The sequence below is a fragment of the Periophthalmus magnuspinnatus genome, chromosome 1 (assembly GCF_009829125.3).
Source record: "Periophthalmus magnuspinnatus isolate fPerMag1 chromosome 1, fPerMag1.2.pri, whole genome shotgun sequence".
Classification (NCBI taxonomy): Eukaryota; Metazoa; Chordata; class Actinopteri; order Gobiiformes; family Gobiidae; genus Periophthalmus; species Periophthalmus magnuspinnatus.
This window is the reverse complement of record NC_047126.1, coordinates 17,484,840-17,505,870: the sequence shown is the minus strand read 5'-3', so window position 1 is coordinate 17,505,870 and position 21,031 is coordinate 17,484,840. Positions and strand designations below refer to the sequence as shown.

The 21,031-nt window shown below is 38.2% G+C and overlaps 1 protein-coding gene across 1 annotated transcript in view; it reads right to left on the bottom strand.

The window, feature by feature from the left end:
* The window catches only part of sorcs3a (sortilin related VPS10 domain containing receptor 3a), a 327,550-nt gene that overhangs the window by 68,163 nt on the left and 238,356 nt on the right, over positions 1 to 21,031 (bottom strand). The window contains exons 8-11 of the mRNA XM_033971295.2: positions 17,780 to 17,869; positions 16,419 to 16,598; positions 6,421 to 6,567; positions 1,843 to 1,945 (exon numbers count right to left, since the gene is read on the bottom strand). Of these exons, the coding sequence (XP_033827186.1) occupies positions 1,843 to 1,945; positions 6,421 to 6,567; positions 16,419 to 16,598; positions 17,780 to 17,869 (520 nt within the window). The remainder of the gene's footprint in view (positions 1 to 1,842; positions 1,946 to 6,420; positions 6,568 to 16,418; positions 16,599 to 17,779; positions 17,870 to 21,031) is intronic.

Here is a 21,031-nt window from a genome sequence, read left to right as displayed (position 1 = left end):
GGTTTGTTGTTGCCTTAACTATTGCCTGAGTCATCCTATCATGCATTTAAATAATACATGAAGTTATTTAGATGCCAAGGTTACGTTGCTAAGCTAACACACTGTGACAAGCGGATGGATGGTGTGAAAGTTGGTTTTGTTTGAGCCTGTATCCTTGAATGTGCTGTGACTGAAGCGGCTTCCTCCTTGGATCTTTCACCACTCTCTTGGCCATTGCACAACACAAATTGACTCTTGTTTGATCCTTCTGTCTTTTGTCACGTCAGACTTTTTTTTTTATTTTTTTTATTTTTTTTTAATGGACTTTGGGGCCAGCCGACGTGTAGAAAACAATGGGTAGAGTGAAGCAGGCAAACTTCAATGTTTATTCAATGATCTGTCACACCAAAGAACAAGTGTATCTGAACACGCGCTCAAAGTTTGCTGACATTGTCGTGATGCAAACATAGTCCAAACATCCTCAGTGTATTTTATAAGAATGCTGAATAGGTGTATTCACAGACTTGTTTTGTACTTTATTTTGAAGTGACACAATCATTACATGCATGGGTGTCCTCCTGTTAGCGGGCAAATGCTAAACCTATTTAGTCTCTATTGCGCTATGTTTCTTGGTGTTGTATTGTTGGGCCAAAGTGATCAATTCATTTTATGTGCTTCATTATTGTGATTGTTATCATACAGCACATGTGTCAAACTCAAGGCCCGCGAGCTAAATGTGGTCCTTCTCATCATTTTATGTGGCCCCACGACAGGGTAAATTAAAAGGTATGATGGTCTTAAAATGTCATTTTATCAGGAGATACACAGTTACACAGCCATATTTTAACATCTTTGCAAATGCATGTGTAATATTTGTAACCTGAAGAAGTAATAAATACAGAAACAGTTAATTAACAATTTAAAAAAGTAGTTACATTTATTTTACATTTGGCCCTTTGACTGCAGCCATTTTGCTGATGTGGCCCTCAGTGAAAATGTATTTGACACCCCTGTCATATGGGATAACGTTAAAAAAAACAAAAAAACTTGTATGTGTATTGTTTGCAAATATCACAATATGGAATCTGTGTCTTTTGTTCTGTCTACCAGATAAAAAATTGTATTTATATGTTTGTTTGTTTTTTAATGGCTGGACACTTTTGCCCGATACATATTTTTCATTAAAAAGAAATAAAACATAAAGTTGTTTAATATATATTTGGACCATCAAGTTTCACAAATTACCCTATTGGGAAAAAGAAGAAAGCTCAAAGGGACTGTACCCATTTTTTTTTCTTCCTTTCATTAAGTAAAGCTCTTAAGGTTAAAATAAATATTAAAATAAAACCACAGTGTCTGCATCCAATTATAAAGCATTTAATCCTCCATAAACCAGGAAGTGCACTGTTAGCATACACAGTTTTAACATTATCATGACCACACTTATAGTAAATGTTTTTTTTATAAAATACAGCGGTGAATAATTAGGATGTTATGAATGAACAGACTAAAATGGACTGTGCCACTTTGTAATAACTACACTTTAATTAGCCCCAGTAAATCACGAACAACCATAGACTTAAATCAGAAATACATTCTCTGATAAGTTCTTTGTTCATACTTTATTAAGATAATTATGGTGTTCCGTTTTTCACTTTTTCAGGACAGTAAAAATGAGGTACAGCACCTTTAAGTAAGAAGCTGTAACAATCACACCGCAAGGAGCCAAAATACTTCAGTCCTAATGTTCCCATAGAGACCTGGCTTGTCCACAGCTTTAAAGTGAATAACCATTACGTGTTAAGACCTGCCCGGACTGCAGATTTGGAGAGATTTAGTCGGCTGCGGAGTCATTGGTCTCACCTGTGGCGACGATAATCCCCGGCGCAGAGCTCTTGGTGGTGATGGCGCCGGACAAGTAGGGGTTTTCTGACATCTGCAGCTGAAGATGGAGTGAACAGAAAGGCTACAAGAGAGAAAAGCGAAAAACAGGAATTTATCTTCTGACATTTTGGCCTTAGAGTTTCTGAGTGTCTATTACGGAGGAGTTTGAGACGCACACAGGGAGCACTTTTTACATGGTTTCAAGACTTTCTCCTGAGAAATGTTATTGCAGAAATGGTGCACAATATTACTGATTATTGTGTTTTGGTACAGTGCTGTATCATTGTCAACCAGTGGTAATTTAAAGCCCCAGAGGGTAACTTTTAAGTCAAACGACAGACCAAAGTAAATGCAGGTTGTTCTTTTTTTTTTTTTTTTTTTCATTTTAGGTGTTTTTATTGTAATGAGAACATAGAAAAACATCCATACTATGACCGGACTTGCACAAACCGGCTACTATTTGCTATTGATATATGTTTTGAGTTCAAATATCATGAAATTAAGACGTTAAAAGCAATATTATTAAAGATTATATTCTTAAATGAGCTTTCCATGGTGAAGTTTACATCAAATACTAAATATGTTTGGTGTGTTACCCAAGTTTTAACTGTTTCCACCCATTATTTTTTCATGGAATTAGTGAAAATCTCATGTAACTCTAATATCCTATAAGTTGTCCATAGTACTGCATTGAAACATACAGAAACCAATGCAGACTAGTCATAATAATCAACAACTTAATAAACACAAGCCAACCCAGTGTGAGTTATCGTCGGAGTACATGTAATCGCAACAAAGAACCGCGCCACTGTTGGCACCTCCCATGGATAGCTGCAGAACACACTGGCAAGCTCCAGATTTTTCTTTTTATTTGAACCAAAATGACTACGCAAAGCTGCAGAATCCGACGCCTTTCACAAATAAGAAACAACAACAACAACAAAGTAAGTACGGAGCAGTGGGCGTGTAGCGGTGGCAGTGAGAACGGAAAACGAGTTGATTGGCGATACGGCGATTGAAGATTGCTCAAACATGCACAAATCACTCCAGATGCAACTTCAGGTAAGTAAATGGCAACTACAGGGAAAGCTCTAAAAAGTCGATTTTGAATAATAGATCTGCTTTAACAATATGTTTAGTCTAATCTTATTCTAATCAGCTGCATCCTTCAGAACACAATAAATCTCTGTAATCCAATTGTTTTAAATGAATTCTTCCCCCCGCTGTGTATTCTGTCGCACACTTAGCTCCCAGGCAATAACGCAGGATCTTGATCTTTATTCAAAAAATGATGGGGTCAGAACAAAAGGCTTCCAACATTAACTAAATAAAACATGTCAAATGAATGAGACTCCAGAAAACAAGCAACCACGTCCTCAGAAAGTATCCTAATTGCGTTTAATCCGTCATTAAAACAAACAACAATTTACATTTAAGTGTGCCGACAACAGCGGATGACAAGATTAGCGCTAAGAGCGGAGATGAGACTTTGATGACAATGGTACAAAGCGTATAACTGTGTAAGGACATCAAGGCCAAACGGGCTAATCAAAAGGAATCTGCACCAGTAATTAAAATGTCACGAGAATGTAGTGCCTCCACAGAACTACAGGGGGCGCCACTGGGATCGGCTTTCACCTCTTTAACAGCGTGAGCCCTTCTTAATGTGAGTAGCATTGTTCTGGATAAGAGACACAGCACGGTGGAAAGGCAGGGAGACGTGGTAGTGAGCAGAAAGCAGCGGAGACAAAATGCTCTTGGACCTATCTGCACAGCAACACACCTACAGACTCTTTGAACACAAGCTGAGACGGTCTCTGCAGGTAAATGTTGAGGAAAAGGATTAGATAGAAAGAGCTGAAGCAAAAATCTAACCACGTTTACAAATGCATTATGTCATTTAAGCTCTCTACCAATAGTGACCTACAATGTGAGATGCATGTAAGATTTTAATTATAAATTGTATAAACGTGACCTATCTGTGTCTCTAGATACAAAGTAGACACGTTCAAATCAAGTAGGCGTCTTTGAGTGTCCTGAAGCTTTTACTGAAGTGTAATTTTGTGATGTAATATCAGCTTTTACCTGTACATAGGCTGAGAATGAACAACTTGTAAGTGTCATGTATATGGAAGTTAAGGCTCTGGCAACCAAGGACACGTTGTTATTGTAATACCTTTTTAAAAACAGTAAGACCGCAGGTTACATATGGTATTTTTAATGTAATTATTTTAACAAAGTGTAATTGTAGTTGATCCAAATAAATTTAGACAACAGAATCTGTAAAATATTTAGTCAACAAAAAATAAATAACTTACTATTAAAAACATGGCACATAGTGTGATGTCAGGGGGAGGGGGGTGTAGGGTCAGAGAGTGTTAGGCCAGTGTCTTGTCCGGATGAGAGTGTGAATGTTTTGTTGTGCCTGTCAAGTATAACACACACTGCCTGGCCAAAAAAAAAAAAAAAAAAGTCATACACGCCAATACTTCGTTGGATCTCCTTTAGCGCTGATTACAGCATGATGCAATCGCTGTGGCATTGTTTTGATCTCGCTTCTGCATGTCACAAGATGTATTTCCATCTAGTGTTGCATTAATTTTTCACCAAGATCTTGCATTGATGATGGTAGAGTTTGACCACGGCACAAAGCCTTCTCCAGCACATCCCAAAGATTCTCAATGGGGTTAAGGTCTGGACTCTGTGGTGGACAATCCATGTGTGAAAATGATGTCTCATGCTCCTGAACCACTTTTTCACAATTTGAGCCCGATGAATCCTGGCATTGTCATCTTGGAACATGCCCGTGCCATCAGGGAAGAAAAAATCCATTGATGGAATAACCTGGTCATTCAGTATATTCAGGTGTCAGCTGACCTCATTCTTTGAGCACAGACTGTTGCTGAACCTAGACCTGAACAACTGAAGCAACTCTAAACCTATTTTCTTAGTTAAATCCAGGTGACGACTTTTTTTTTTGGCCATGCAGTGTAGTAGTCTATTGAATTGTTGACATGTTGTTCTGTGATGAAGGTTGGAGGGGACTGGAAATGTATGAACTTCGCCTCATCCGTCTCAAACCAGACATGTGCATATTTGTGTCTGTACTATTATGTTATGATGTCAGTTATATGTGCAGGTTTGAGTAAATATTCTAACTAACTAACATGGAATCTATAGAGTGTCTTGCCCAAACTAAAAATGACTTCTGGATGGGAGCCGAAATGTCTTCATTGTCCAGATGTTGAAATCTTTCCTGTACGGTCTGTGTAATCCCTCAGTCGTCCAGGTATGAGACATAGTGAAAGAAAAATTCAAACCTGTCAACTGGACAAAAAGTTGTAGGAGTGATGGATATACGACAGTGTCCACCAGTAATCTGATCAGAACTGAAGAAGCAGCTTGGATGAGCAGTGAAACATCTTCACGCCTACAACTTTTTGTCCATTTGACAGATTTGAATTTTTCTTTTCTTTCCTTCCTACACTGAAGCACTCCTGGACGTATGAGGGATTACACCCTCCTCTTGCCCAAGGACACAACAACATGTGGCGGGAATCTCCAGGCAATGCAGCAAAGGTCTGTACTGACTCACTTGACTATAATTATCAACAATAGATCCATCACAATTATACTTATTTATTCATTCATTTGACTTCCTTTGTCTTCTCACCTGGCAACAAAACAGCTATTTGCTGAAAGGTGATATATAAACGGTGCTAAAAGTGTCTTTGCAATTTCACACTCATCAAATTGTCTGTCTGTTATTTTTTGGCACTCCTGTTTGATCGAGTGAAACTTGGCAAGGCACTACAATGAAGTTAAAGACTTTTCAGGAAAATAATTAAAACAAAACAAAAAAAAAATCCCCAGACCATCAATCACTCCTCTTGCATCACAGAGCTGATTATTAATATTACATAAGCACAAATCAGCCCCGGGCTAGAGCTAGACAAACGCACAGCACAAGTTTGTTTTATTTGCAATACCCAAATCTCCTCATTCACAGAGCAAAAATATTAATTACTACCACTGTTTGGAGCAGCTATAGTTTAAGGTAATAAGAGTCAAAATGTTGCAAAGTGTACTAGCGCATAGATGTTTATGTTTTATTTATTCACTTTATTTATTTATAAGTTATACATGCAGCATACAACTATTTAAAGGTGTGGTATGTAACTTTTCTGATGGAGGGTTTCATTGGGTGTATGGATTTGTTGGCATATTGTCTGGAAGTTATAAGTCAGATTTGTGTAGAAAAGTACAGAAGCGTGTTTTTAATTTGTAACACATGTAAGACAAATGAAAGAAATACAAGATAATGCCATGTGGTGGAACTTTCCCAGCAATGCAGACAGTGACCCCCACCCCCACCAGAAACTTTACACAGTTCACATTTAAATTAGCATAAGAGCATTTTTGTAACAGCCGTACAGGGTTTTTAATAGGCCGATTTAGTCAATGTTTGGTCAATATTGAAACTGTACAATGAAAATGTTTTAAGAAAGTGTATATAGAGATATTTTAAACCAAAGTGCTCATTGAAACTCCACTCACCAGTATGCAGTGTATGTCATTCCCCTCCAGGTCAGAAGAGGGCGCCTGCAGCAGCCTCCAGTCTCGGCCTTTATTGTACGTGATATATGTCTTCACCTGGTTCTCCTGTCTCTTGTTGGCGATCAGCATGCCTTTGATACCAGCCACCTGTTGAGTACAAGAAAAATTTGCTAGAAATGTAAAATCTGATGCAAAGATGTCTTGAATTCATCATACGTGCTTATTCTGGCTGGATTCTTTCCTTGTAAAATGTATTTAATTTGCTGTTTGGGGGGATCCCTGTTTTAATTTTTAGGTCCAAACCCTTCTGTTCAGAGATGTTTCTTTGCCTGGATGTCCCACAAAATGGCATAACAGAATCTCCAGGGAGACAAACAGGTTCTACACCAACCCAAGTACTTTTTGGCAATAAAAACACCTGTAACTGAAAGCAAAAAGAAGGTTTTATCATACTGTGGAACATTCCAGGCAACAAAACAATATTTTAATGAGAGAAATGGGTGACAGAATTCCCCGTAGTAAAGTTATATAGTGTATCTGTAAAAAAAAAGAAAAAAGAAAAAATCCCAGCGCAGGAACACCAAAACATATTTAGTTGTATTGTAAGGGATTAGAAAGCATACCAGCCATGTCAGTTATACAATTTGAATGTGTGCCACTTTACATAACTTTTATACTAAGAATAGGCAAGGCAAGTTTATTTGTATGGCACATTTCATACACAAAGTAACGTACTTTAAAGAATAAGAAAGACATTAAAATCACAATACAACAAATCAAAACACAAATAGTCACAAATAATCATCATAAAATGAACATTCAAAGAGAATAGTGCAGAATAAAAACATTTCAGTCATATGCACAGCTAAACAGAACTGTTTTGAGTCTGTATTTACATTTTGTCAAAGTAGAGGCCTGTCTCATCATCATCATCATCATCATCATCTCCAGGAAGACTGTTTGAGGTTTTAGCTGCATAAAACTGAAACTCCCCATGTTTAGTCCTGCCTCTGACACCAGCAGGAGGCCGGTCCCTGAAGTGCGAGACGGTTCATAAGCACTAACATGTCGGAGATGTACTCTGGTGCAAGGCCAAAAATATAAACTGTTTAAAGTAATAGCTACATACACGTTGCAATAATAGTAATGGTAAGAACACTGCAATCTTTAATATGTTTTTATTGAAAAAAAACAAAACAAAAATACAAACAAACAACAAAACAATACAATTAAGGTATTTTATAGATTATGTTCTTAAAATGTGATCTGAAAATATTTGGGAGTGTAACAATTTCCCCTTTATTCAACCTCACACAACATACTTCCCTTTTACCATGCGTCTCACATCCTCTCTGCCTTATTACTCCATCAGCACTGCACTTCTTCTCAGTGCTATCTGTAATTACATCCTCATATGTCAAAGTCTCTGGGAAAGAACCATGTGATCAGGGTCTAGTGTGTCCTCAAGGCTTCATTCTGACAGTGAACTTAGATCTTACCGATAGACACATTTCCTCTGCTCAAAATGTCCTCCTAGTTTTCTTCCATGGGATTAAACTTATCCCTCATCGCACTGCTAAAATGTGAACCATGACATAGACACATAGTCACTCCACTGCCTGGTATAGCCTGGTCTGTAGTTTCGTGTGCTTCTCTCTCCATAGGACCACATCTGTGTAAGTGGCACTAATAGGCAACACATTTGACATTGTCATTGAAAAGCGGAGCCAGGAACGGAAGCAGCTAACGAGGTCCTCCTATCCCTGTCTAACATGAGCTGTCAATCAAACACGTAATTATTTATCGGTGCCACCTCCATATCACATAGACCATAGACTTATACCACAGGGGTGTGTGCAAACAGAGAAAACATCACAACAGCAAAGTTTTACCCAGAGTCCATCACTCCACTGCACACAATGGGATTTCTTGAGTTGAAAAAGCAAACTCTGTCTCTGTCCAGGTGCATGAGTATGTCCTGTTGTATAATGCTTAGTAGCAGTTTGTATAATGCACTGATGTAATAGAGCTTTAAAAGATGGTATATGCTGGATTAAACGTGATTGTCTTTTGTGGGATGAGAACCACAAAGATGCAACTGTCAGGAACAAACTATTTTATCATTGATGTTGTTGGGTAAAAACCTTGGTGAAACATCTTTCTCTGTCATGGTTTAACATCAGATTAGACTAGAAACATGTTGACTCATTGTATAAATATACATTATATATATATATATATATATATATATATATATATATATATATATATATATATATATATATATATATATATATATATATATATATATATATATATATATATATATATATATATATATATATATATATATATATATATATAGTAAAAAGACTCCATCCATCCTTCCACTTTATGCGGGGCCGGGCAGCAGTGTGAGCAGAGGTGCCCAGACTTCCCTTTCCACACACATTTCCTCTAGCTTCTCTTTGGGGAGGCGGGAGCCTGGGGCATTCCCAGGCCAGCCAAGAGACATAGTCCCTCCAGCATGTCCTGGATCTTCCCCAGGGCCAGCGGCTCTACTATGAGCTCCTCTTGTGAGACTGAGCTCCTATCTCTTAAGGAGCACCCAGCCACCCTATGGAGGAAACTCATTTCAGCTGCTTGTATCCTGATCTTGTCCTTTTGGTCATTACCCAAAGCCCATGGCCATAAGTGAGAGAGTTGGAATGTAGACTGACCAGTAAATCGAGAGCTTTGCCTTTCTACTCAGCTTCTTCTTTACCACAATAGTCCAACACATCGACCGCATCACTGCAGATGTTGCACCGATCCATCCTTCTCTCACTTGTGAAGACCCTGAGATACTTGAACTCCTCCACATGAGGCAGGGACTTTCCACCCACTTGGAGAGGGCAAGCCACATTTTTCTTATCAAAGACCATGGCCTCAGATTTGGATGTGCTAATTCTCATAAAACATAGACCAACACTATGCAAATACTCACTCCTTAAATTATTTAAATCGACTGTATTTATAAGTTGAGGACATGACCCCACATTTTCAGTTCACCATGTTCTCTATTTTCAGAAAAAAAGCATTATGTGAAGACTTCTTATACCACAGGGAACGCTTAGAATAACAGAAGATGGGTGAGTTTGTTGGTCAGCGTGTACAGCACAAACAGGAGCCCTCTGACCTGTTTTATGCAGTTGGACAACTCTATATACGGCCTTAACTTGAGTCCAATGAAAAATCTGCTTGTGTAATGCAGAACACAGCATCTTTTAAAATGCACACACAAACAATAGCTTGGCTCATTATAGCTTGATTACAGTTCCTAGTAATATTATTAGAGCATTAGCATTTACTTTGTTCTGTGCAGGATCCAAATTATATAAATCTTCAGTCCCAGTGGTATAACAGAGCACACACATCCAGTTTGTTTAAACATTTGCAAGTGTTCTCATCCTGCTTACTGACACAACACACAGTTAACAAAGGACCGCATTATGCTAAACTGTCTTTTGTGGGCTTTTAATCAACCACACATGTTTGAGTAACCTGTGTATTACGTCTGTATCCTGTTGATGTCATAAGGCGATGATCCTCTTCTCCTTGGTATTTTGAAAGTACCTTCAAAACTACTGTATTCAGCCATATAAAAATATAAGACTAAAAACGATGTAACTTTTCATCTCCACTGGGGAAAACTGGTAACGCTATCAGTTATAGTCACAGGTCAGGTCTGTGGAGTGGTAACCCTGCTCACAGTAAGAATGCTGACTTTCAAAGGTTTTTTTTTAGCAATTAAAACACCTGTGAATGAATAAACACAAGATACATTTAAAACGATACTGTGGAACATTCTAAGCAACATAATAACATCTGCTGGAGACGAGCTGGTGGCAGAACCCTCACCAAAAAGTCACATAACGCACCAATAAATTAATCAAAACTTTAACCAATCCCATGTCTTTTCGTTTGGTTCACGTGTCAATATTCCAATAGTTAAAAGCAGTGCCTTCTCACCATCGTCAACTTCTTGCATCTATCAGCTCATTTAACACTGCCTGAGAACTGACCACTTCAGTAGTTCCATCAATCCCCCCCGAGTCCACCATAAACAAGGTGAAAATGGAACATTAATGATTCTCAACTCTCAATGTCATCACACACACGACATTTAGAGCCACCTGTCTGCACACTGAAGACACTGAAGCACAAGTTTCGCCCCAAAGTCAAACAGATATGAGTTTGCATGACAATAGCACATGATTACACAAATTGCCCCTATCCAAACTGACTGACAATGAAATAATCCCTCTAATTTGGGAGATAATTGTGTGATTTGTGTGGAAAAGTGTAATTAATTATTTGGGGAAGGAAAGGAAGGAAGCAGAGTTACCATAGTATTTGTAAACACTGCATTATTCCTCCTATCTCTTATTGGTGGTGGTATATTTGTTGGAACGCAATTTGCCCACTTCTCAAAGGCTGGTGGTTCAATTGCCCAATTCTATATCTCTGCTGTGTCCTTAGTCAGAACAATTAAGCCACTGTGACTATATGACATGTATTTTTTGGGGAGCAAACACCACATAGAAAGCATATACAGTATACCATTCGGTTATTTCGACTATCCTGTTTAATACTGGAATTTAGTAGGTTGACAGTTTGCAGAATTTACCTACCATTTTTAAACTCACCAACGACTTAAAACATGCATATCAGGCTAATGCTTGCATAACGATTATCAAACAGCTCAAAATAGAGAGATGACTTAGCACGGAAGTTTATGAAGCCTGTGGCCAATGTAGAGGACAATAAAGGAATAAAGCGTATTTTAAGGATATTATAAAGTCACAGTATATAAGTTTTTAGCCAAAAAAATAGGCTAGAAAAGAAATAGAATACCAATTGTTTCATTTTGGTTGTGTTTATGGCCTTGTCAAACATGTTTTCTTACTCTGAGTGAGCTTGCATCTCCATAAACCTCACCCTTGATCCTCCTCTGACTATATTTTTTACAGTATCACATAAAACGTATCTATCTCCATAGAGAATGTTACAACATATGGTTTTAACTTTCAATTTCCATGGCATATAGGTGACATTCCACCTTCATAAAGTTACATACTGTGTCTTTCAGGTTAAGTAGTTGAAACAAATTGCCTAACAGCATCGATAAGGACCATTATGTCCTATATATATCCGAGTTGTATCCCCCATCACTGGTTTGAGCTCAGATTGACACAGAGCTGTGAATAAGTGACAAATGCAATTAAAAATCCTCATCATCTTGTACCGCCTGACAGAAAAGCCCTGCCTCTGCTGCATGGGAATAAAAGCCACCAGCACAAACACATGGAAGCAGCTCAGCCCCTACACCCCCCAATGAGAGGAAGTCATGGCTTTGTTAATTACCACAGTGCCACTGTCACTGCTGCCAGACAATACATCTGCCATGCTCCACATATGTTTAGAGTAAGACCCTGAATCTGTTGAGCTCAATGCTACACACTCAGTGAATGGAGGTTATTGAGTCCTTTATATTGTATTATGTCATATTATATTAAACTGGATCCTACAAGAATTACTTTAAAGTCAGAACATGTGGCCTTTTTTATATTTTGCACTGAAAACTTGAAAAAAATAAAATAAAAAAAAGATGTGTCACGATCTACTTTCTGTCCTTCAATAACACTTGTTTACCACTTGTTTTTTTTTTATTGTACAATGCTTTGAAAAATGTGTGTCCTTACTTTGTGTGGCCTTGCATCTCCACAAACCTGACTTTTATTTAACCTGCTTGTTTTCACTGAAATGTCCTTGGCTATATGATTCCACAGCATGAAAAAAAAGTATCTATCTCCATGGTTAATGTTCCAAAGTAGGGTCTTAACTTTCTATTTCCATGTTATCAGGCGGGTGAAATGATACTGTACCTTTAAATCACAAAATACATGTCAGTAGTTTCTTTGTGATAGGGTTACACAGATCTAATATGATTTCAAACACAGTCAATAAAACTATGTCACATGCTCACAGTTAAAACAATGCTTTGAACCTCAGAAACATACCACACATTATATATAATAGTACACTGCATACACTGACTCTAACAACAGTCATTAGCATACAAACACACAAGCGCACATACCCCACACTGTGAGGGAAAAGTGATGGCATTGTTAATTACCACTGTGCCACTGCCGCACTGCCAAGCACACTCTCCCTCTCTGTCACGCTCTCTCTCTGTCACGCTCTCCCTCTCTGTCACACACTCTCTCTCTCTCTATCACACTCTCCCTCTCTCTGTCATACTCTCCCTCTCTCTCTCTGTCACACCTTCTCCCTCTCTGTCACACTCTCCCTCTCTCTCTCTGTCACACCCTCTCCCTCTCTCCCTCTCTCTATCACACTCTCCCTCTCTCTCTCCTTTTCCTCTGTCATGCTCTCACTCCCTCTCTCTGTCACACTCTCCCCCTCTCTCCCTCTCTCTGTCATGCTCTCCCTCTCTCTCTCCTTTTCTCTGTCATGCTCTCACTCCCTCTCTCTGTCACGCTCTCCCTCTCTCTGTCACACACTCTCTCTCTCTATCATACTCTCCCTCTCTCTGTCACACCCTCTCCCTCTCTCTCCATCTCTCTGTCATGCTCTCCCTCTCTCTCTCCTTTTCTCTGTCATGCTCTCACTCCCTCTCTCTGTCACACTCTCCCTCTCTCTCTCTCTCATGCTCTCCCTCTCTCGCTCTCCTTTTCTCTGTCATGCTCTCACTCCCTCTCTCTGTCATGCTCTCCCTCTCTCTGTCACGCTCTCCCTCTCTCTCCCTCTCTCTGTCATGCTCTCCCTCTCTCTCTCTCCTTTTCTCTGTCATGCTCTCACTCCCTCTCTCTGTCACGCTCTCCCTATCTCTCCCTCTCTCTGTCACACCCTCTCCCTCTCTCTCCATCTCTGTCATGCTCTCCCTCTCTCTCTCTCCTTTTCTCTGTCATGCTCTCACTCCCTCTCTCTGTCACACTCTCCCTCTCTCTCTCATGCTCTCTCTCTCTCTCTCCATCACACTCTCCCTCTGTCTCTCTGTCACACTCTCCCCCTCTCTCTCTCTGTCATGCTCTCTATCTCTCTGTCACACCCTTCCTCTCTCTCTGTCACACTCTCCCTCTCTCTGTCATGCTCTCCCTCTCTCTCTCTCTCCCTTTCCATCTCTGTCACACTCTCCCTCTCCTTTTCCCTCTTTCTGTCATTCTCTCCCTCTCTCTGTCATGCTCTCCCTCCCTCTCTCTGTCACATTCTTCTTTTCTCTCTCTGTCACACTCTCCTTCTCTCTCGCCCTCACTCTGTCATTCTCTCCCTCGCTCTGTCATGCTCTCCATCCCTCTCTCTGTCACACTCTCCCTCTCTCTGTCACACTCTCCCTCACTCTCTCTCTGTTATTCTCTCCTTCTCTCTCTCTTCACGTGACACTGGAGTACTGATAAACTGTCTTCATCAGGCGGCTCATGGATGGGGGCGATTCATCTTAACACATGGGATGTTAATGTAAACATGAAGACAGCAGCGAGTAACTGAGCTAACAAGGTGCTTAAGTCCAGAGGTACTGTGTAGTAGGCCCTAGGACTGGAGACATTTTGAAGACTTTTCTCCATTCAAAAGATGTATCATTGTTTTTAATTATTGCTCACTATGGCAACGGCCCTATTTTTTCATCAGTCGGAAACCCATGTATAGAATGTGTGGGGTGTTACATGCAGTTTACAGTCAGCCAGATGGAGCAAAGCAGGATAAATAAATATTACATAAATATATGTATTTTCAGATATGTTTAAGAAACTAACCACAAAATAGACCACTTACATTTCTACATTCCATTGCATTATTTTTTTTATTTTATTTTATGAATTTTTTTCTCAATAAAAATAAAACTTGTTATTGTTATTTTCACTAATATTAATATTAATATTAATATTAATATTAATATTAATATTAATATTAATATTAATATTAATATTAATGTTAATGTTAATGTTAATATTAATATTAATATTATTCACACACACACCCACACACACATATTTACAAAGAAAACAAAGACAGATACACAGATACACACACCAAATGCCAAACCCTTCTCTGTACATAGTAAGCTGTAAGCTTTTCTCTGCCACTGGCTGTTCTTCAATTAAAAAAAATATAAATAAATAAAAATAAAATAGATTTTACTATATTCATAAGTGCCATTGAAAACCATTAAAATAAGTGGATGTTGCACGATGTACTCTCTGTCCTTTCGTACCACTTGTTACCACTTTGCTATTTACTGTAGGAAACTATTCATAAATAATCTAGTAAATACTTACACGATTGTAATGCGTTTTTGTTTTTTGTTTTTTCTTTAAACCATGCATCATTTCATGGCCTGATCTGTATTTCTGTATTTAAATTTGCTTGTGGGCTGGTCTGTGCCTGTTATAATCAAAACGGAGTTATACATTTTTGGGATTACATGAATTTTTATGCACACAATCACCAGAAAATTTGTCAAATCCAACAGTTTTTGTGGCTCTGAGCAGTAGAGGGAATAGTTGGTCATTCATGTGGTGAAATTGCCTGCAGATAGAGCTGGAGTTTAAATAAGCTACTTTTCATAAGAATCTGACCCCAGTGTAACTAGTATCAAAGTCAACACTGGTAGTAGAGTGATATTATGCTAATGTTCTATTTACTTATGTATATTTACTGAACACATTGTAGTTTGTTGTAGTTGACCTCGCATTTTAAATTCAGTGTTCACCTTGACAGCCTTTGTTTTGCTGATATTGTTTGCAGAGCTGCACAAGATGGGAATTTTAATACCACGGGGAATTGGTCAAAACAGCGCTAAGGATGGGTGAGTTTCTGAATTTACAACAGAATGATTCTGACCAGAAATATGCATTTTATAGAAGTTATGTAAGGTACCAACATTCTGTGAAAAATGGCTTATCAAATAAACAACTTAACAAATACTATTATACAAATTTAACTGAAGATTTTATGTAGAAAATATTAAAATATGTTTACATTAATATCTGTTTTTTTTCATCAATTCAATAAACATATAATTCAAATAGCTATATGCAATTATTGTTGTTATTGTTGTTGTTATTTTTATTGTTGCTGTTATTTTTGTTATTATTATTATTATTATTATTATTACTGTTTTTACAAATTTGCCTGTTGGTGTCACCAGACAAGGCAACTGCATCTCTATTAAAAAAACAAACAAAAAAACAAGCAGGTGGCAGATTCCCCAGCAAAAAAGTTACACAATAAACTTTTAAATTCAAGTACATATAGCATGCATATTTGGCTTTATATTTCTGAAATGTAATTGGCTTGGCTCGTAAACCAAGATTTGAAGTAATCCTATTAGTAGTTCAAGAAATCTTACATAGAGCTTTCATAAACAGTCAAAGCAATTTAAACATTCCTTGCTTTATAATGAAATCCTTTGTCAGACTCAGTGACTGTCAGTCTGCGCCTGCTCCTCCACCTGCCACTCACACATCTGCACTAACAAGCTGAAGTGTAAGTGAAGCGTACACTAGAACACACGATTATAAAGTGACATCTCTGTTTGTGCGTCTTGCAGATGATTCATGTTTTGTGTGATACTTTACCTTAACCTTAACCACAAAATTTACAGGCACATTTTAACACATTTATGACGGTTTGCCAACTTCTCATCTGAATATCATCTTTGGGATACTCCCCCGCGAATGTGTAGTCACTGTATGTGTATTCACCCCTATAACTGTGCACGAACTCATGTGTAGAGCATTGCCAATACCTGAGACCAAAGTGACACTCTTTAGATCACAGTAACAGTAGTAGATGGCGCCTGTGGACATCCCTGACCTCCGTGTACATAGTTACATAGTGCACCTTTAACTACAGGGATGTTCAGGTCCCTCCTCCAGCCCTGTCCATTCAGTCATGCATGTTAATGAGTTAATTGCCTTCTTGTTTAGTACCTCATACAGATCCAGGTTCTGGTTGCCCCCGAGGCCCCTGGTGGTCTTGACGTTCTCCATGGCCAAGGTGAAGTAGATCCCTCGTGTGTCAGACAGGTAGAGGTTGTAAGTGTCATTTTGGTTCCACTCTTGTACCGCTGCAAAAACCTGTTTCTCATCTGTGCTCACAATGTGTAAATCCTACAGAAGATCAAGAGAACATAAATTTCAAAAAGTTATAGCAATGGCTATAAAGTCGATGGATTACAGCATACTGACCCCACAGGAGCGGTCATGCACTGTAAATCTGATATGCAGCTAGTCTATGGACAGCAATTAACAAGTAATGCAATATAAAAATGCTAATAAAATGTCTAGGACCAAATGGACTTTTTAAATGAATGTGCATAAATTATTCCACAGCGATAAGCACCAAATCACCTTGAAAGCCCAAATACTTAAACCATTAATATGCATGATACTTGAACATGTTATTAAATGTAAGAGATAATATGGTTTTTGCCAATTAGTCTTGGGTAGTTGAAAATGCATAAAATTGTCCATAATGTTTGAAAAGTGAAAGTACCAGTCATTGGAGAGCATATTAAAGTTGAGGTGGGGGAGTTTATAGTGTAATTATTGGCTGGTCACATTAAGTCGTAAAATGAAGGTACTACAGCTAAACACAGGAGGGAATGTGTATACAGAAAGGAGATGCATGTCCACCCAATTATACAGATGAGCAACTCATTAGTTTAAGAATCTCCAGGAACCACTAGAATTCAGCACCATGGTCAGCTCCGTGAAGTAGACAGGCCTCACGTACAAAGCTTCTAGTGCAGTATATAAAAATAAATAGTAAAATAAATAAGTACAGTTTTAGTTGGAGTGGAATAAATCTTTTTTAGGTTTTTGTTGCTTTGACAGAGTTGACTATATTTGAATTATATTGGGGCATATGCCATTTTTTAGGGAAAAAAAAACAAAACCAAAAAAAAGGGTTTTTTATTTAGAACCTGTTCCTTTGCATTTCTGTACCTTACTGTATAAAGATATGTAACTCTCATAAACCTAGAATGGTTGGAAAAATGTTTTGTCCCAACTCTCAAGAATCAGCGATATATCAAGCAACATATATGGATTTATGTAGTAAGGGAAAAAAAAGTATAATTAACTCAAACTAGCCACCCTTTGCTTTGTCTACTGTGTACCAGGGTTCAAGTAATAAAGGCTGGCTTTTTTTAAATGTGTTTTCTTTTTTCTTTTTCTTTTTCATACATATTTTTGCTGCCTCCAGTGAGACTCTTCGTTGCAAGTTATCATGGAAGAAAAAATATGTCCAAACACTCTATATAGTTTGTGTTTACATTTTGTTTACATACCTTTGGAAGTGAATATTTTGGCAGTTTGATTTGTATAAACTGTTCTCTTTTGTATGATACATAGTAAGTGGCTCGTCCAGAGGTAGGCACCTGCAAAACATCAAAACATATTCAATTTAATTTAAAACAAATTTACTTAAGCATCTTGAAACTAAAATGCACTGCCAGTATTATTCTATTCAGAAATGTTATAAGCTGGACATATAATGCATTTAATTCTGGTCACTCTTTAAGGCTGGATTTCCACAGAGGAGCATTTCTCTCCCACACAGACCTTGTGAATTGAGGTCTCTTGGCTTTCATTCAGAAGGTGCTGCCCTCTCTCAGGTGTCAATGCACTTGGTGGTTTCAAAATAGACTTTGGTAAATATCTTGTAGGACAATCAATAGTCTCATTATTCTTTGTCAGGAGAAATCTTTACGTCGCCTAACTGGCCTTCATCTAACGTTCTCCCAGAAAAAAGCGAAGTGGTCCTTTATTGGTCCAGACCCGTTAGCAAACATTTGAACGTCGTTAGGTGTTAGCTTATGCAGCACAAAATGCATGACTGATCGCTGTGGAGAATTGTCATTAGTCCAAAGGTGGAGTGGAGTCAAGCACTTGATCCACAAATACACAGTGAAGTGAAATCTCATGGCAACTCTCCCTCATTGCAACAGACAGGAAATTCATTAAAACCTTAAAAAAAAACAAAAAACAAAAAAAAAACAAAAACTGGTGGCTGTCTTTTGACCAGAGGGATGGTCAATGGCCCTAGCTTGTCATTCTGCATAGACAGTACTCAGTTGATGTGTCGGCCTCTAGGAGGAACGAGGCCAAGACGATACTGCTGGTCTCGATCTAATAATGGGTTGAATGTACAACATACTGTATGTGTTTGCACTAAACAGGCATTCTGCTCCACGTCGGGACAGGAGAAATACAGACATGGAAGAGAACTTTGTTCATTCATTGTCCAATAATAAAATATCTGGGTGGTAATATCATTTATATACAATTTATGCAAAATTAAATTATTTATGAACGGTTAATTATTTTTAAAATATGTAAATTGTGCTCAATGAATAAACAGCGGCTTCCACTCTGTGATCATGGCCCTTTATATGTGAATCTGCAGCCTCCATGCTATGGAATCACATCAAACTACAAGAGCAAACCTTCCTTGTGCTCTGGACTTGTGCATCTATTCTTTGGAGAAAAAAATTGAATCAGCAAATGACGTGCAGGAATAACTTTGTCTGGCCAGCTTTTTTTAATCACTTTGATATTTGGCAGTGCTCATGCAGGTCTGCCACTGTCGCTCTCACTGATGTAGTGACACTCACTGGACGGCTGCGTATCCACCAGCACGGGTTTGTGCATGGAGTTTGAGGTTCACTCATGAACAGGAGGGATCTTTGTGCAGTACCACTATTCTGACTATTATGCTACTAAAAGGAATACCATGGATTTACGCACAGTGCGAACGCTTAAGCACCTGCTGCTGTCACTGCATGGCTTTGGATCAACTATTGGACTTTTACACACAGTGAAGATTCATGACATCTGCAAGTCTGCAGCTCATGGTGAGTACTTTTAGCGCATGTGCTGCTGTTGCTTGATTTGCCCAGTGCTGCCGCTCCTGTTACCCACATTACACGAGGTGTGTAGTGCATCAGTGCTCCAAGGGGCGTAATCTTGACTATGTTGTTGTGACATAATGGAGCCTATATTTGCACAGCAGCTACTGTTACTTTTGTAACTAAACAAGGAGCATACAGTAGACCCACATTTAATCCTTTACCATTTCTAAACTAGCTATAGGACTTTTGTATGTGTTGCTGCTCTGTCTCCACAGTGTGTTTGAGATGTGCAGAGCCACTGTAGAAGCCAGTTTAAACAGAAACTGAGACCAGGAAGAGTTGGGAGTTTTGACTGTCTATTGTGTTATAGAATCCACGAGGACTTGTCTCTTTTTCTATTTTTGAATGGTTTATACTAAACTCTATTGGGAGTGTTGCACAATTGTTCAGGACATTTTAAAGTCCTATATTTTGTGGGTTTTTTTTTTTTTTTTTTTCCTCCATTGGATTTTCAATATAAAAAGAGAGGGAGTCATCTTGCACAAAAAACATCATTCTGTGAAAGCATTTTTCGTTGTGTGCTATGAGTGTTTGTTTTATGCATGTGCCTGCTGGTGTGTGTGCTATATAACAGGCCACATGACTTTTTAGTATAGCATAGCTTTTTAGTATACAGATGTTCCAGTATGTCATACTGCGATGCACATGGCCCTTTACAAGTCAACACTGCTGAAATGTTACACAATTAGTTGTGACACTTTACAAGAGAAAGTTGGGTAAACAGATTTGTAATCCAAACCAATTTTTGGACTAGATTTATTGAATTGTTTATATGACCTAGATTATTTGACATGTTTTGTCTGGGGTTTTGGTTCAAGCTGGTGTTGTCTCACAGGGTGTGTATCGTGATGTCTAAAATCCAACAAACTATTACAAGATGGCATTATTTTTTTTGAGAAATTAGTATAAATCTACTTCCCTTGAGAATTTAGTCTAACAGTGCACTTAAACTACCACATTGTTTGCAGATTAGAGAAAGAATAGAGTGGCAAAACCTCTCTGCTGTAATAAGGGGTCATATTATTTGAGAAATTGCATACATTTGCACATTGCTGCCTGATTAATCATCATTTGAATGGCAGAAATGGCAATCTTGTGCTGCTGAGTAACATTTTTTTGGAATGCAGTTAATTTCTTCATTACTTTGAATATTACACACTTTGGTAATGTGCAAATGAGGTTTCACATTTAAATCTGGCCTACAAGCCAGAAGTTAACAATACAGTGTTTATGATTGAGTGTTCAGAATTTTGCTATATTAATAACAATATTTTCCCCTTTATTTTGTTTGTATATTTTTCCTGAAAAAATAACTATAGGAAGTATGCACACTAGCTGAAATATTATTGAAAAATAAGTGTGTGTGTTTCCATGGAGATGTTATTGCCTTCCTGGAATGTTCCAAAGTATGAAGTACATGTATCTTCATGTGTTTAAACATGCATTGTTGTTGTGAGTGGGGTCGGGGATTCAGACATGTTTTTTTTTTATTTTTTTTAATAATTTCACCAACCTCATCCTATTGCGTCTAACTATATAGGACCCAAGGGTGGTATAATTGTGACCTGTGAGTGATCAAACCCACTGCCCTCTACCATATATACAGAGTATTCAACAATAAAATACAGC